This window comes from Orbicella franksi, chromosome 6 (assembly GCF_964199315.1).
Source record: "Orbicella franksi chromosome 6, jaOrbFran1.1, whole genome shotgun sequence".
NCBI lineage: Eukaryota > Metazoa > Cnidaria > Anthozoa > Scleractinia > Merulinidae > Orbicella > Orbicella franksi.
The window spans coordinates 20931368-20947559 of NC_138150.1; the positions used below are offsets into that span (position 1 = coordinate 20931368).

General features: G+C 40.1%; 2 protein-coding genes across 2 annotated transcripts; both read right to left on the reverse strand.

Annotated features, from left to right (window-relative positions):
* Positions 1–3626: 3626 nt before the first annotated feature.
* LOC145491444 (uncharacterized) lies at positions 3627–8863 on the reverse strand. Its single transcript, XM_081470637.1, has 5 exons — positions 8723–8863; positions 8203–8316; positions 7409–7579; positions 4749–4862; positions 3627–4121 (listed from the first exon to the last, which is right to left on the reverse strand). The coding sequence occupies exons 1-5, from the start codon at positions 8822–8824 to the stop codon at positions 4032–4034; spliced, it is 591 nt and encodes a 196-aa protein (XP_081326763.1). The 5' UTR covers positions 8825–8863; the 3' UTR covers positions 3627–4031.
* Positions 8864–11928: 3065 nt separating this feature from the next.
* Positions 11929–14180, reverse strand: LOC145490372 (uncharacterized). Its single transcript, XM_081469494.1, has 3 exons — positions 13766–14180; positions 13254–13394; positions 11929–12300 (listed from the first exon to the last, which is right to left on the reverse strand). Exons 1-3 carry the CDS (start codon positions 13964–13966, stop codon positions 12259–12261), a joined length of 384 nt encoding a protein of 127 aa, XP_081325620.1. The 5' UTR covers positions 13967–14180; the 3' UTR covers positions 11929–12258.
* Between the last annotated feature and the right edge of the window lie 2012 nt (positions 14181–16192).

Here is a 16192-nt window from a genome sequence, read left to right on the forward strand (position 1 = left end):
GAAAATAGAAAACTGTTATTTTTCACTTAGAGTGTTGACAGAGATCGGATTCTGGGAACTCCAACTCTTATAGCTTATCACTAGTATTCAAACAGAAATATGGACATAAAATTCCTGTTAAAATATATTTTTTGTGTGAACAATTATTGTTTTCACAATCAATCAGAAAATGGATTTTGACCTAGCTTGTCCCTTGAGTCCGGCGGGGATTTGCGGAGAACTAGTATGAACTTTGCTCATTTGGCTAGCCTTCAACCTATAGAATTCATACGCGTGGTCCAACCCACCGTTCCGAAAGCACTCGACATCTTTAAATTCAAGTGACAGGAGCTTATAGGCATGGTTCGTTCCAAAGTTTATTTCTTCGTTCATTGTGTTGTTCGCGAAGAGCGAGTTCCGTCACAATTCTCATTCTCAGTCTCCACGCTCTCCGTTAGGAACGCCTGTCTCTACAAGCCTCCATTTGTCGCCCAGGAATAACAGCCTACTTTAATTTTCTGACTAGGGCTTCTTTACGGAAGCTCAGGTAAAAGACAAATGTCAGAGGCGGGGGAATAAGCGGGCTTGGAAGTGACGGAACCATATTAAATATTGTAGTATTGAGAAAGGCGTTCTCTTTATGCTGAGGATAATTTCGTCGTACACAACAGCATGATACTCTATCCCCATAACGGGCTGTAGTGTTGCTTTGTAAATCATAGGAACGTTGACAGGGACCGGGAGAGTGAATATACGAACATTCGGTGGAAGTTGGTTCCCCATGGCCATACTGGCTAGTGAAGAGTTACTAATGACAAAGCCCTTGTGAGGATATACATGCAAAATCATTCTGTATACTTCCTTGTTCTATTATAAGCACAGTAGTGCAAGACTGGACTACATTAGAAAAGTAATTTATGTCTTCATCATCCTCTGAATTAAATTTAGTCGACTGAATTTTTGAAAGAACATCAGCTGTTGGCATTGAACAGGCATATAACGAGCCTGAAACTAGTACTGGGATCTCAATGGTGAGAAACTGCATAATAAAAGGACGAAACTCACCCTGGCTTTATTCACATTCACATATATTTATTTTTCAAAGTGAGGTGTTCGTCTTAGCTTCATGGTTTGTTGTTAAGCCAGTAGTTGAAACACATATATGGTTCATTTGTTATCTCATGAGACCTAGTAATATATAGATTTAGCCAAGCCCCAAATCGGGGCTCCTGGGTCGGGTTGTTCAAAGCCCGATTAAACTAACCGAAGATAAGAGAGAATTTTGATTTCAGTTTTGTAACTTTCGCAGAGGTTTACTGTTTTAATAATACACATGAAAAAATTACTCGATTCTGATTGGCTAAGAGCAGTGCAGTTCAAGTGTAACACCAGTGCAAAAAGTGTAACATCAGTGCAAAAAGTGTAACACCAGTGCAAATTACACATCAAAATTCTGGATTATGATTGACTGAAAGATAATAGGAATTTTTCTAAGAAAATGATATCAGGTAAAATGATGACGAAAATTTTGTGTTGAAACTTTGAAAAAAGTTTTCTCAAATAAGAAAAAATGGCTCCAAGAAAGATCTTCCGGCACCTCCTCCGCGCGAATTTTTTCATGTTTATATTTTTAATAAGTAATCATACGGTTTTTCTCGTTCAATTTGGAGTTAATTTGCACTTGTGAGTTTTTCAAAAAGCTGAAATTACACTCGCCGAAGCGGCTCGTGCAATTTCAGCTTTTTGAAAAACTCACTCGTGCAAATTAATTCCAAATTGAACTCGAAACCGTATGATTACCTATACATATTGTTTTTTCTGTTTTGAGTTTCAATAATCTCAAATGCACAAAACAAAACTCAGTGAAAAACATTTGTATGCCTTCCGAACAGCCCGGCCCTGAGTAACAAGTCAACTTGACATGAGCCAGCGATCAAATCGAAAACTAGTGCTTGGTCAGCGGTCAACTTTAAAAATACGTGACATTGATGAGCCCTAAACCCAAGCCAGCCATATGGTCACGCGATACTGGTCAGCGGATACCTTGTTTAGATAGCTGTCAATTGATCATAACATGGATGTCCAGTATCAAATATGTAGGCTGTAAACCAAGGCTGCATGCCTCGGTCGACCTGTTAGCGCGACGCCATGTTGCGTGACGTCATTGTTGGGCGCACGCGCCCATGATCCACGCCGCTAGCCATGTTCACCATGAAAACCGAGTTGAAGTGTTTTTTTTATTTCTATGCATACATGTGGTTCTGTTCCTATAGCTATGGGGTTTAGAATTGGTGGACCGACCCGCTTCGAAAACGCCCGACATCTTTATATATGAGATGTGTGTAAAAGGCAGGATCTTTTCTAAAGCTTTCTTGGCGAACACAGCCTTCTATAAATTATGTTATTTTCAAAGAGTGATCAAGCTGTTGCAATTTTCATTCCCAGCTTCCGCGCTCTCCGCTATGACCACCTGGCACTATGACCCCCATTTGGCGACCAAGGAAAAATGGCTTGCTCTAAAAATTCTTAGACTCGGGTTTTTCTACGGAGGCCCGAGTAATAAAATAAAGGTTAATTTTACAGACGCGATTTTGTATTGTGGCTGCCAGTTTGAATTCTCAATACGCGGTCATCTTTTGCGAGATTTGGAGCCAAAACATCACAGGGGACAGTCGAGTGAACTCAGAAATTCTTGGGAGCATCCAGCCGCACTTCCTTGTAGCTTCGACTAATTCCCGAATATTTCTTGGTCCCAGATCCATCAAATGACTGCATATTTTAACTAAAAATGGCTGCCACTAAGTTAAACTCCGTCGATCTTTATTTGTCCCCTAAATGAATGTGGTGTGCAACCAGAAGCTTATCACACAAGAGTCTGGCCCCCAAAAATGAATAAACAAGCCACACAAATCCACAGGGAATCTAGACTAATAGTAATCTCTTTTTTCCTCGAAAATCCGTGTGGAAGAACGCAAAACAAGAAAGCGTCCGAGCGTGATGTGCGAGCAGTCATGTTGCGCCCGCTAGGGTCGCGGGCTTTGGGAGACACAATTAGCGGCTCCCGGCATTACCGCTCTCCGCTCGCGAGTTACGCTCACAGTCACGCTCGCATGCTCAGTTGTTTTGCATTCTTCCCCACGGATTTTCGAGGGAATCAAGTCAACCTTACCGGTGAACAGCTTACAACTGTCAACACTTAACTATAGCGGTAAAAATTGGCGTTTGGATCGATCGATCTACTATTGTAATTTTTTAGCGAAATCGGGAACGATAAAACGTGTTTTTCTTCTATGTCACTCAAATTGCGATCATGAATCTTCAGTGTCACAGGGATTCAGGTCAATTATATGGGAAATGTGCATGAGTTCTGACGGACATTCAGTTCGCAAAGAAAATCTCTACATTTGCCTAATCTGATCACTTCTAGTCCTAGCTACACTTTTGTTCATTAATTACCGTCTGACAGAATAAATCAACACCGGAACTTTACAGATGAGTGACTGACAGCTCATTTGCATATCATTTGCACAATCTGATCACCCACTAGAATTCGGTGCTTGCATGCTATCGTATTATATAAGGCCCTTTGCACGATCCGGTCACATGGGGCGGAATTATTTATGCTAGGACGCAAGTTATGCAGTGGGACTGCCAAAACAAAAGAACTCGTACCAGTCCAGCACGACTTTCCTTTGTTTTGAAAGTCCCACTGTGTAACTTGCGTCCCAGCATAATTAATTCCGCACCATGTGACCGGATCGTGCAAAGGGCCTATCACGAGTTTAAAAGGAGAGGTCCAAGTAACGATCCTTGTGGAACTTGTAAAGGGATTTCTTAATAGTTTAACCGTGATATTGTCAGTTGACACTTGTATTATCTATTAGGGGAATACGAATTCTATGACATGTATTTCATTAAATACACAAGTTTCAGACTTTTTCAATGCTTTATTCCCCTGTCTTTGTAACTTATCCCCTACAAGAACTACTCATGTCTGAATTATGCGTTCATGAGACATGATCGGACGAAGTTGCTCTACAAGCCGTCGGATGTTACACGTCAGCTATCTTGCCCGGCTCTGTTGATGGCGGTGGCCGTCTTGATGGCTTATGTTTCTCGAGGCACTCATGGATACACTTTTTCTGCAAAAGAAAGCATAATAACGGAGTAACCTTCATAGTTTTCGTGAACTTAGTCCATCTTGATTCCCGGATGAATGGGAGCCAGTTTGTAATTGACTGACTGTTCTTCAACGGGATTTGGATTTGGGAAAATCGCCATACTGCATTGATAAGTTAATTTGTAAGGCATTCTGACAGATTGTAAACAAGTAAAATTTAAAAAAATTGGTGAAACTTTCCAAGATAACTTTTTTAACCGGCAACATTGAAACGTTTGTTCACTACATCTTACGCTTGAAGATTCACGAAATGTAACGATTTGATCCGGGGGGAGGAGGACAACCACGTGAAAAGGTTCGAGTTGTTCGTCAAGAAATTTGAGTCAGTAGAAAACAAATTTGGGCCTGACTCCAGGTTTATTTGACTCCTAAGAGATGCAATTTTAACAACGGAAATGGCAGCATTTGTTATCATCATTACTTCGAGAGAAACCCTGAAAGAAACTTGGCAGCTTAAAATAGTGGTGTTTCTTCCTGAGTTCGCTAAGCGAGACAAAAATCCTTGAAATATGCCCCACCTCTTCACCCATCGGACAATTTAGGTCAAATGAGTAAAGATATGATTAAAAATGAAGCAAACTGAGCTTACCATTTCAGGTGAAAACGAAGGACGAGGGCGATGGTGTGGATCGTTTTCTTCGTCAGCAAGCTCGCCCGGTGTTGTTGGCTTCATCTCCCCGTGGCACTTTTTGATGCACTTTCTCTGAAAAATGAAACATTATGATAGTGTATAACTCTAATTGTTCTAATTAACTTAGTTTCTATGGCGATTTACCGGATGAATCTGTCTGATAACTCCGGCGCCACTTTGACTAAACGATCCTCCCATGATATGATGCGTCAAGGTATTCTGACAGATTGTAAAATTAACCGAAAAATTGAGAAAGATATAAGTGAAATTTTACAATACAATTTCAATTAACAATTTCCATGAAACTTATGCCGGAAAACAATTGTTATTAACATTCAATCCATTTTTTTTCCTTTTCATGGACCGAAAGCCCAAGTGACCTGCAAATAACGGCTTACACTGTAAGCCTTGAAATAATGGTTTGCTCATTCCTGGTTCAGACTAAATGCGTTTTGCTGCCAATAATATTTAGCTTATGCCTAATTGTAACTACGCTCTCGGCTAAAAAATGTAATTAACAAATAAAGAAGCCTAGCCTTGTATTACACTGTGATAAAACACGACGGACATTTGAGAAAACGAGGGAAATCTACATTTCTCGAGTATTTTCAAATGTCCGGAGTTTTTTTATCGCAGTGTAATGCACGGCTTAGGCTTCTTCACTTGCTTTATGATATAGATTTTACATGCCGCAAGTAGAAACAACCAAGCCCACAGATCGACAAACTGACGCAATTTAATACCAATAAAGTGCAACATGCCTCGTCGTCAAAACTTTTTGCTTCTTCGAAGAGAACTCTTTCACAAATTTCTTCAAAGAAAATGTTTTTCGCCATCACCAACAAAAATGTTGACTAGAGGTAATGGGTCGAAAAACAATAAAACACGCTTTTATATTTATAAAACATGGGGTTTCGACCAATCAGATCGCACGTAGGGTAATCTCTACATTATGATTTGTGATAGTCCGGCGGTATTGGCATGAATTAATATTTTGCCTTCACCGTAAAAAAATGAAACCGTACAGAGAACAGGGTGCTAACGTAGTCCGCAAAGGCTCATGGTTAATAAGTTTGTAGAAAGAGATGGTTGAGAAACTTATGACATTCTACGGTCAGCCTTGCCACTAGCACTTTCGCACAAGATTTATATTGTACTAGGGTATTGTATGCAGTAAACTGTAATAAGTAAATAAATAAATAAATAAATCTAAAAGATAATAATGCTGCGGCACATTCTGTTGATGTGACAAATTTTACGCAGTGATTCATCTACAACTTCATGTATGATGACGCATCGATGGTGAGGTGTGACAAGGGATCGTGACAAAAAAGCACATGGTGATCTGAATTATGGTTGGACATAAAACGATACACATCAATCTCCCCTTTACCAGATCTCGAAAATCGAAAGATAAGGAAATTCTAGGAGGAGAAATCTAACTAATAAATTCTGTACTGATACTCATTAATGTTGACAGACTGTGTCGAGGACGCGTCCATCGTGATGTGTGAAAATGCTAAAGCTTTAGCTTAAATTCATGTTTGGATGAAAAGGAATAGATTGCACCATATATGAAATTAGCGTCTTCTACGGTTTTCGTTTGTTTTAATTATTCTACAAGCTTTAATAGCGACGATTTCTCTTCATTTAAGAATTCAGCCGAGGAGGCGAGACAGCTAAGAAATGACATATTAAGTTTGAAATTAATCGTCCAGATTAACAAACTTTCACATGCTGCATTAAGAACAAAAGAAAGAGTTCTGAAAGTCAGGCACAATGTCCTTCACATCGTTTTACAGGTAAATCAGAGTAAACCATAACTACTAATCTTTCTGACTGGAATCCACGCGAAAAGGACGACGGCTCGACGTCCTCGTGTTGTTCGTGGCGCAACGCACTCTGGTAAAAAGTGGCGCAGTGCACTCTGGTTAAATGCTATGCATTCTGGTAAAAGGTGATGAATTCGAATATTCGTACCCCCTTTTATATATTATTCTTAAATCCTGATTATGTTGCTGCTCGCCCGCTATGCTCTCTCCACAGCAATAAATAACGGTATCTGATTTATCTTTCATTCTGTTGTTTATATATCAACCTTAAAACCCCAAAGGTGGTGCCACCGCATTTGGTCGGGGGTACACGGTTCCTTATTTTCTTAATATGAGGTTTTTGGGGTTTACTTGTCCGGCTTTGGCACATGTAGGATGTTATTTGATGTATCACTTGTCCACTTTATTGTAAGTTTATTGTCACAATTAAAACATATCTTGGGCCGGGCTGACCAACGCGCCCATGCCTCAAACTTTGAGTGAGTTCGGTTGTGTAAAGAAGGCAAAATCTGTTAGATCCCTTCCCTGAACTATCAAAGAGTGTTTTAAATATGAAAACAAACGTGGTGATCGCAGGAAAGCGGTTATTGCAAAATATCGGGGTTTCTCAGTGTCTCGCAGATCAACTATTTTGATCAGCTCCGTCTAATAATTAAATTATAACAGTTAAATGTTAAACGTTGCATTGTTCGCATGCGGATTTCTTTATTACGACTGCAAAATGCACCGATTTGGGTTGTATAAATAATATAATTATTAGATAGTTACGAAACGCACTAGGCTTACCAGGATATGCCGAGGGGGACGAGGACGAGGACGAGGACTTACACCGCTTGGACAAGGAGGACGAGGACTTACACCGCTTGGACGAGGACGGCGTGGATCGTTTTCCTTGTCCGGCTCTGTTGGCAGTTTTGATGGCTCATGCTTTTCGAGACACTCTTTGATACACATTTTCTACAGGAGAAAGCATAAAATTAATGAATCCTCATTATTTTCACGAACCTAGCTTTTATCTTTATGCTTGGATGAATCTGTCGGGCTTTAGATTTGGGATATTAGCCATACTACATTCATAAGTTAATTGGCTTGCATTCTGGCGGATTGTAAACGAGCAAAATTAAAACGAACATCGTTAAAAGTTTCCAAGACAATTCAATTCATTTGGCAACATTGAAACACTCCTTGAAATCGGCAAAGACAACCAATCGCTAGCTTAAAAATTTTTCTAACTTTACAACATAAAACGATTTGGTTCAGGGAGAGGGAAAGGCTTCCATGTAAAAAGGTCAGGGATGCTCGTCCGCAAATTTAAGTCAATTTGGACGTGGCTCGAGATTTAATTTGACCTCTGAAATATACCATTTTAAAAACGAGCAACTCTAAACGATAACTTGACAGCTGGAATGGTAGCTTTTGTTCCTGAACACCCTAAGCGAGACCAAAATTCTTGATATAAATCCCAAAGCGAGACGACGAGCATTTCCGATCTTTTCATATGGGCTTCCCCTCTTCTTCATCGGCTCATTTGGGGCGAACGAGTAAAGGCATTAAATAGTTATGAAGCAAGCTGAGATTACCACGGCAGGCGGTAAAGAAGGACGATGATGATGATGATGGTGAGGATCGTTTTCCTCGTCAGCTAGTTCGCCCGGCTTTGTTGGATTGACGCCGCATTCTTCCATGCACTCTTTCTGCAAAATGATGAATAATGGTGTAACCCTCATTATTTTCATAAACTTAGTTTCCATCTTGATCTCCAGACTAATCTGTCTGATTAGACTGAGATTATGTCCCAAACTGAATATTAACTGAACATTAGAAAATCACCAAACTTCTTGATTAACAGGATAATTTGCAAAGCTGTCTTGCAGAATTAAATTGGACGATTTTAGAAACATCTCGGAAAACGTTCCAAGGCTTAAGGCTCCTTTAAAAGACTATCAACCATCGATAAATTCAATGAGACCACTGAAATCTTCATAGAAAATTTCAAGAAAAGAAGTTGGTAACTCACACTTTTAATAAGACAATTTTCCTTAAGATTGCTGCAAGTTGGGGACGAAACATATGTATATAAAGCAAACTATTTAAGCTTACCAAGATTGGGTGAGGCGCTTTATGGTGTGGATCATTTTGCACATGTATCTCGGCCAACGCGACGGTAGCTCCAAGAAACAGGACCAGTATTAGAGAAATCATTTTGAACACTGTCTCTGCTGATTCACAAAGCAATATGGCTAGCACAGCTCATGCCCGCCATTTTATAAGCCTGTGAGATTGGGATTGCATCTAAATTGACAAAAGCAAGAACAAAGAAGTCTTTGTTTGGGCGTTATTTGCTTTCTACGCAGCGCGCAGAAGATAAACAGGTTTCTCAGCTGATATCAATAGTGAGTGTTTACTTACTTACTGAACGCACGTTTCCTAAAATTGTTAAATTTAAGTCGACTTTTCCGGCTCTTTAAAAGAACTCACATGATATTTGACAATTTCTTGAGTATTTCCAGATTTTCCTCGCTTAGTGAAGACCGAAAGTCACTTTCGTCACCTTATCACCTTGGTTACATGTTGTAAATGAGCTCGGTAAGATTGTATTGTCAAAATTCAAATAATTCTTTCCCTAGTGGGTTATGGGAGCAGTTTTTATTGATTTTGTGCACCCTTTGTTTCGGGGACCATGAAACCATGTAAACTAACATAATAAAATTGCTTCATATCTTTTGGGAAAATAAAAGTTTTATTTAAACACAGCACTGCAAACAAAGGTATCTTTACAAAACGGTATATTTTGTTTGTGTGTTTGGAGGGAAAAACAAGTTTACTTTGTGGATACAAAAACGTATTCGCAGCAGTATTTGATCCGTTTTAAGCCTTTGTAACCTCCCCCTCCCAACACCCGCCTTACACTCGTTTTCATGTTAAGTCCAGTTTCTTTCTGAGCTAATCAAATACTAAAAACACTTTTTTATTTACCAGGGACCTTTGTACCACAAAAAAGCACAAAAACGTTTTATTGGTTGAAGTCGCTCTTAAAAATAAAACATTCAATTTTGCGATTAAAAGCAGTAAATGGAAATAATCTTTATGAAACTAAATAATTTTCTTTTGTGCAGGATGCAAACACAGTCCCTTCTGGCAAACATAAAAACCACAAGGTTTATTTTTGCTGCCACTAAGCAAAAGTTAGTCGATCTTTATTTGTCCACTAAATGGATTTGATGAACCCCTGTCGGCGTGGGCAACCAGAAGCTTATCACACAAGCGTCTGGCACAATAGAATGAGTAAAATCAAGCCACAAAATCCACAGGGAATCGAGCCAGATTACCTGTGAACAGCTGTTTGCGACAGCCCCTTTCACGCTTGCTGAATAAGAGATGGAGAAATGCGACCGCGCTTGAGTGAGTTGGAAGTGTAAAAGGATAGGGAATGGGAGGGACGGAAAACGAGAAGCGCGGTAGCGTGGAGAAGCAAGCGGGAAAGAGAGAGAACATGTTGCGGATGCCAACAGCCAAAGGACTCTTAAGCGGACTGGGCTGAAATGAGATGCAGAGTTCTTATTTATACTCGCTTATTAAGGGACTGGTGCGAATAGCATGCTTTTCGCGACAGTCCCTTTCACGCTCGCTGAATAAGAAATGGAGAAATGCTCCGCGCCCAAAAGTTGAACGTTTGAGTAAAGACCCGAAACAATTGCCAACACTCAAAAGCGAAATCCAAAACTTAAACTAGCAAATCTTAACCACCCAAAATTTGAAACAAAGGGCTAAAACTGTAAGGAGGGTGTAAATAAAATATCTACCAGTCCTCGAGTAGTAAAACAGAGTAAAACATTAGGGATAAAGGCACACAATTAAGGAGAAACAAAAAGTTGCAGAAGAAAACCAACCTCAATGATGATAACCTGAGCGTCAGTAATCCAACTAAGGCATTAGACACCCTTTCAGGAAGAGGGGAAATGATGCAAGAGCGCGTGCATAATAACATAAGCCCAAAGCGCTGACTAGCCAGGCGAGACATTGGAAGTTCGAATCCTAGTGGTGACTTCTCATTAGTTTTCCTTTTCTTCTTCAGTGTTTCTTCTTTTTCTGTCAAGAAACCATTTACCGAAAGGTAGCGTTTGTCTTTTCGTTTCTTGTGTCAAAAAATCGTCTGGAGCCTTTAATCATTCGTTTATATCGATTGCTTTGGAACTCTCGAGAACGAGAGTCGGGTCTACAAGTGCCTACGGGATCCTTTCTTGAACAGTGGCTAATGATCGAACCTCTTCCGTTTTAAGTGGTATCTTTTAGGGGTCTAATGAAGCTAAAGCAACTTCCACATTAGTCTCCTTTGGGAGTTAAATTCATATTTTCGGACGAGCATCCCTTGCCTTTTCATTTGGGAGTCCCCCCCCCCCCCCCCCCCCCTCGGTTCCAAATGTCTTACGGGAAGTGATGGAGTGATGGAGTGAAATCGTTCCCCCACTACAACTTGGAAAATAATATTTTCCAAGTTCAAAAAGGAACCGAGGGAATAGCACTGCACGAACTCGATGTTTGTGTGGCAAACCACGCATACAAGAATATTACTCTGACTATAACAAAGCATGCAAACTAAAGTGAGTCGAAGGAATAGCAATGTACAAACCCGATGTTTGTGGAGCAAACCACGCATTCAAGAACATTACTCTGAATATAACAAAGCATGCAAACTAAAGTGAGCCGAAGGAATAGCAATGTACAAACCCGATGTTTGTGAGGCAAAGGACGCATACAAAAACACCTTGAATATAACAAAGCATGCAAACTAAAGTGAGCCGAAGGAATAACACTGCACAAACCCGATGTTTGTGTCGCAAAGGACGAATACAAAAACATTACTGCATACAACAAAGCGTGCAAACTAAAGGGAACCGAAGGAATAGCACTGCACAAACCCGATGTTTGTGAGGCAAAGCACGTATACAAGAACATTACTGCATACAACAAAGCATGCAAACTAAAGGGAACCGAAGGAATAACACTGCACAACCCCGATGTTTGTGAGGCAAAGGACGCATACAACAACACCCTGAATATAGCAAAACATGCAAACTTGAAGGGAGTCGAGGGAAAGGCACTGCACACACCCAGCGTTTATGAGGCAAAGCAAGCATAAAATAATATTAAACAGTTCTGCAACTTCACAGTAAGAGCGTGAAAATACTTAAAGGACGTACGGGAAGGGAAAACCATGGATAAGACCCAGGCAACGGAATAAGGGACGACACGAGCGACAAAACAAGATCGTAAAACACAAGGAAAACTTCTGCTGTACTAGTAAGAGTGCCGGATTTGGGTTTAATTAACTGGACTGCTGTACACGTTTCGTTCAGTTAAAGGAATCAGCAACAGTGAAAGCAGCATGGACGACAACTTAATCATCCTTCAACTTGTAAAGAGATTTGTTAATAGTTTAACCGTGATATTGTCAGTTGACACCTTCTATTATCTTGTAGTTCTAGTCATGTAGTTCATTAAATACACAAGTTGGATACTTTTTCAATGCTTTATTCCCCTGTCTTTGTAATTTATCCCCCACAAGAACTACGCATGTCTGAATTATGCGTTCATGAAACATGATCGCACGAAGTTGCTCTACAGGTCATCGGACTTTATCGCTCCCCTTCCTCCATGCATTTTTTAATGCACTTCTCCTGCAAAGGAAAGTACGATGTCAACCTAATTGTTTTTACGAACTCAGTTTCCATTTAATACCCGAATAACCAGTCTGATAATTCGAATGTTACTTTGAGTTAATGTTTCTCCGACGTAACTGAATTTCGGGTAATTCGTCAGACCACTTCATTAACCCTTTGATGCCCAAGTGGCCATATACGGCCACTTAATGGTCGTGCTCTTAATACCACTCGTGCTCTTAATACCACCTGTGACGTCATCAATTTAAATGTCACCAGATATCCTTGATAAGCAGATGGTAAAGCTGGGATAGATCTACCCACACAACAGTCGTTTTTGGAAATCGACGGCAGTCTGACGTACCCATAATTGATCAAGGTCCCATTTCCAGGCTTTGCCCATAATTAACACCCAACTTTTTAGGACAGCCAGAGAGAATGTGAAACGCAAAAGGTAGCGAGAGTAAAAGGGCCGAGAAAAAGTAAAGGAAAAAGGCCAGAAAAAAGTTCGGAACAGGCAATCGCAGAAGAAAAACAAACAAATTTTGGCCTATGCCCATGCACCAAATTAAAATATTCTACATTTTTGTGCCTAATCTTGGAGAAATCTATCCGTTCGGGACAAAAACTAAGGCCCAGTTAGCGTCATGGCAGCCAAAAAACTGATTTAAACCTTAAAAACGACATTTTTTTGGTGTACTTTTGGTCTTTAAAGGGTTAAGCTGTAACTCTTAAACCATTCTGACAGATTATGGATGGACAAATTTAGACACTGAATCTCGGTCAAATGTTACAATACTGACAATTTCAAACAACAATTGCTTGACTCAATTGTCAGCATCTAAACTTTCCTGGAAACTCAAGAAAATAATTGTTTGCTACATTTGACAATGTTGTTTACGATTAAAACATGCAGCAGTTAAGGACTAATGAGTAGAGATACTATTAAAAATGAAACAAACTGAGCTTACCATCGCAGGCCGAAAATTAGGACGATGACCAGTGGGACCAGGACGGACAGGATCGTTGTCCTCGTCAGCTAGTTCCTCCGGGATTTTTGACGGTATATTTGACGGCTTATGCTCTACGATGCACTTTCTTATACACTTTTTCTACAAAGTCAAACATAATTATGACAATTGCGAAACTCAAATGCCAGCATCACAACCTTTCTAGCTACTCAATAAAACAGTTGTTACTGCATGACGATTTCTTTAAGATTACAACATACAACCATTTTGGGTCGAATGAGTAGATATAAAGATGTTAAATAGTTAATTTCAGTGCAATGTCACAAGACATTTGCATATGGCAATCGCTAAAACCGACATTTCCAGCAACAAAACGTTGGTGGAAACTCAAGAAAACATGCAAGTGTTTGTTTAACGTTGCTCGCATGAGGATTTGTTTAAGATGACATCGTGCGGGAACTTGGGACGAATGAGTAAAAATATTAAGTAGTTATGAAGCAAACTCGGCTTACCATGACAGGCCCAAAAGAAGGACGAGGGCGGCGTGGATCGCTTTCCTCGTCAGCTACTTTGTCTGGCTCTGTTGTTGGCGGTGGCTGTTTTGATGGCTTATGCTCCCCATGGTGGTGGCCATGGTGTGGATCATTTCCCACATGTATCTCGGCCAAGGCGACGGTAGCTCCAAGAAACAGGACCAGTATTAGAGAGTTCATTTTGAACACCGGCTCTGCTGATTCACAAAGCAACGTGGCTAGCACAGCTCATGCCCGCCATTTTATAAGCATGTGAGATTGGGATTACATCTAAATTGACAAAAGCAAGAACAACGAAGTCTTTGTTAAGGCATTATTTGGTTTCTACGCAGCGCGCAGAAGATAAACAGGTTTCTCAGCTGATATCAATAGTGAGAGTTTACTTACTTGCTTACTGAACGCACGTTCCCTCAAATTGTTAAACTTAAGTCAACTTTTCCGGCTCTTCAAAACGACTCGTGATATTTGACAATTTCTTGAGTATTTTCAGATTTTTCCCTCTTGGCGAAGACCGAAACTCACTTTGGTCACCTTATCACCTTGGTTACATGTTGTAGATGAGCTCGGTAAAATTGTATTGTCAAAATTCAAATAATTGTTTCCCTAGTGGGTTATGTGAGCAGTTTTTATTGATTTTGTGCACTCTTTGTTTCGGGGACCTCGAAACCATGTAAACTAACATAATAAAATTTTTATTAAAATTTTTATGAAATAAAAAAAAATGAAATTAAAAAAGTTTTATTAAAACACAGCACTGCAAACAAAGGTATCTTTACAAAACGGTATATTTTGTTTGTGTGTTTGGAGGGAGAAACAAGTTTTCTTTGTGCATACAAAAATGTATTCGCAGCAGTATTTGAACCGTTTTAAGCCTTTGTAACCTCCCCCTCCCAACACCTGCCTTACACTCGTTTTCATGTTAAATCCAGTTTACTTCTTAGCTAATCAAATATTAAAAACACTTTTTTTATTTACCACAGGGACCTTTGTACCGCAAAAAGCACAAAAAGTCTTATTGGTTGAAGTCGCTATTAGAAATAAAACATTTAATTTTGCGATTAAAAACAGTAAATGGAAATAATCTTTAGGAAACTAAATAATTTTTTTTTGTGCAGGATGCAAACACAGTCCCTTCTAGCAGACATAAAAATCACAAGGTTTATTTTTGCCGCCACTAAGCAAAAGTTCGTCAATCTTTATTCGTCCACTAAATGGATTTGGGAAACCCCTGTCGGCGTGTGCAACCAGAAGCTTATCACACAAGCGTCTGGCACAATAGAATGAGTAAAATCAAGCCACACAAATCCACAGGGAATCCAGCCAAATTACCTATGAGCAGCTAACAACTGTCAACACTGTTCTATAACAAATTATTCGTGACAGTCCTTCTCACGCTCTCTGAATAAGAGATGGAGAAATGCGGCGACCGCGCTTGAGTGAGTTGGAAGTGTAAAAGGATAGGGAATGGGAGGGACGGGAAACGAGAAGCGCGGCAGCGTGGAGAAGCAAGCAGGAAAGAGAGAGAACATGTTGCAGATGCCAACAGCCAAAGAATTCTTACGCGAACTGGGCTGAAATGAGATGCAGAGTTCTTATTTATAATAGCTTATTAAGGGAGTGGTGCGAATAGCATGCTATTCGCGACAGCCCCTTTCACGCTCGCTGGGTAATAAATGGAGAAATGCTCCGCGCCCAAACGTTGAAAAGCGAAACCCAAAACTTAAACTAGCAAATCTTAGCCACCCAAATTTTGAGACAAAGGGCTAAAACTGCAAGGAGGGTGGGAATAAAATATCTGCCAGTCCTCGAGTAGTAAAACAGAGTAAAACACAAGGGATAAGGGAACACGATTAAGGAGAAACCAAAAGTTGCAGAAGAAAACCAACCTGAATGAAGACAGCCTGAGCGTCAGTAATCCGACTAGGACATTAGACACCCTTTCAGGAAGAGGGAAAATGATGCAAGAGCGCGTGCATAATAACATAAGCCCAAAGCGCTGACTCTCCAGGCCGGACATTGGAAGTTCGAATCTTAGTGTTGACTTCTGATTATTTTTCCTTTTCTTCCTCAGTGTGTTTTCTTTTTCTTTCAAGACACTATTTACCGAAAGGTAGCGTTTGTCTTTCAGTTTCTTGTGTTAAAAAAATCGTCTGGAGCCTTTAATCTTTCGTTCATATCGATTGCTTTGGAACGCTCGAGAACGCGAGTCGAGTCTACAAGTGCGCGCGGGATCCTTTCTTGAACAGTGGCTGATGAATGAACCTATTCCGTTTAAGTGGTATCTTTTAGGGGTCTAATGAAGCTAAAGCAACGTCCAAATTAGTCTCCTTTAGGAGTTAAATTCATATTTTCCGACGAGCATTCCTTGCCTTTTCATTTGGGAGTCCCTCCTTCCCCCCCCCCCCC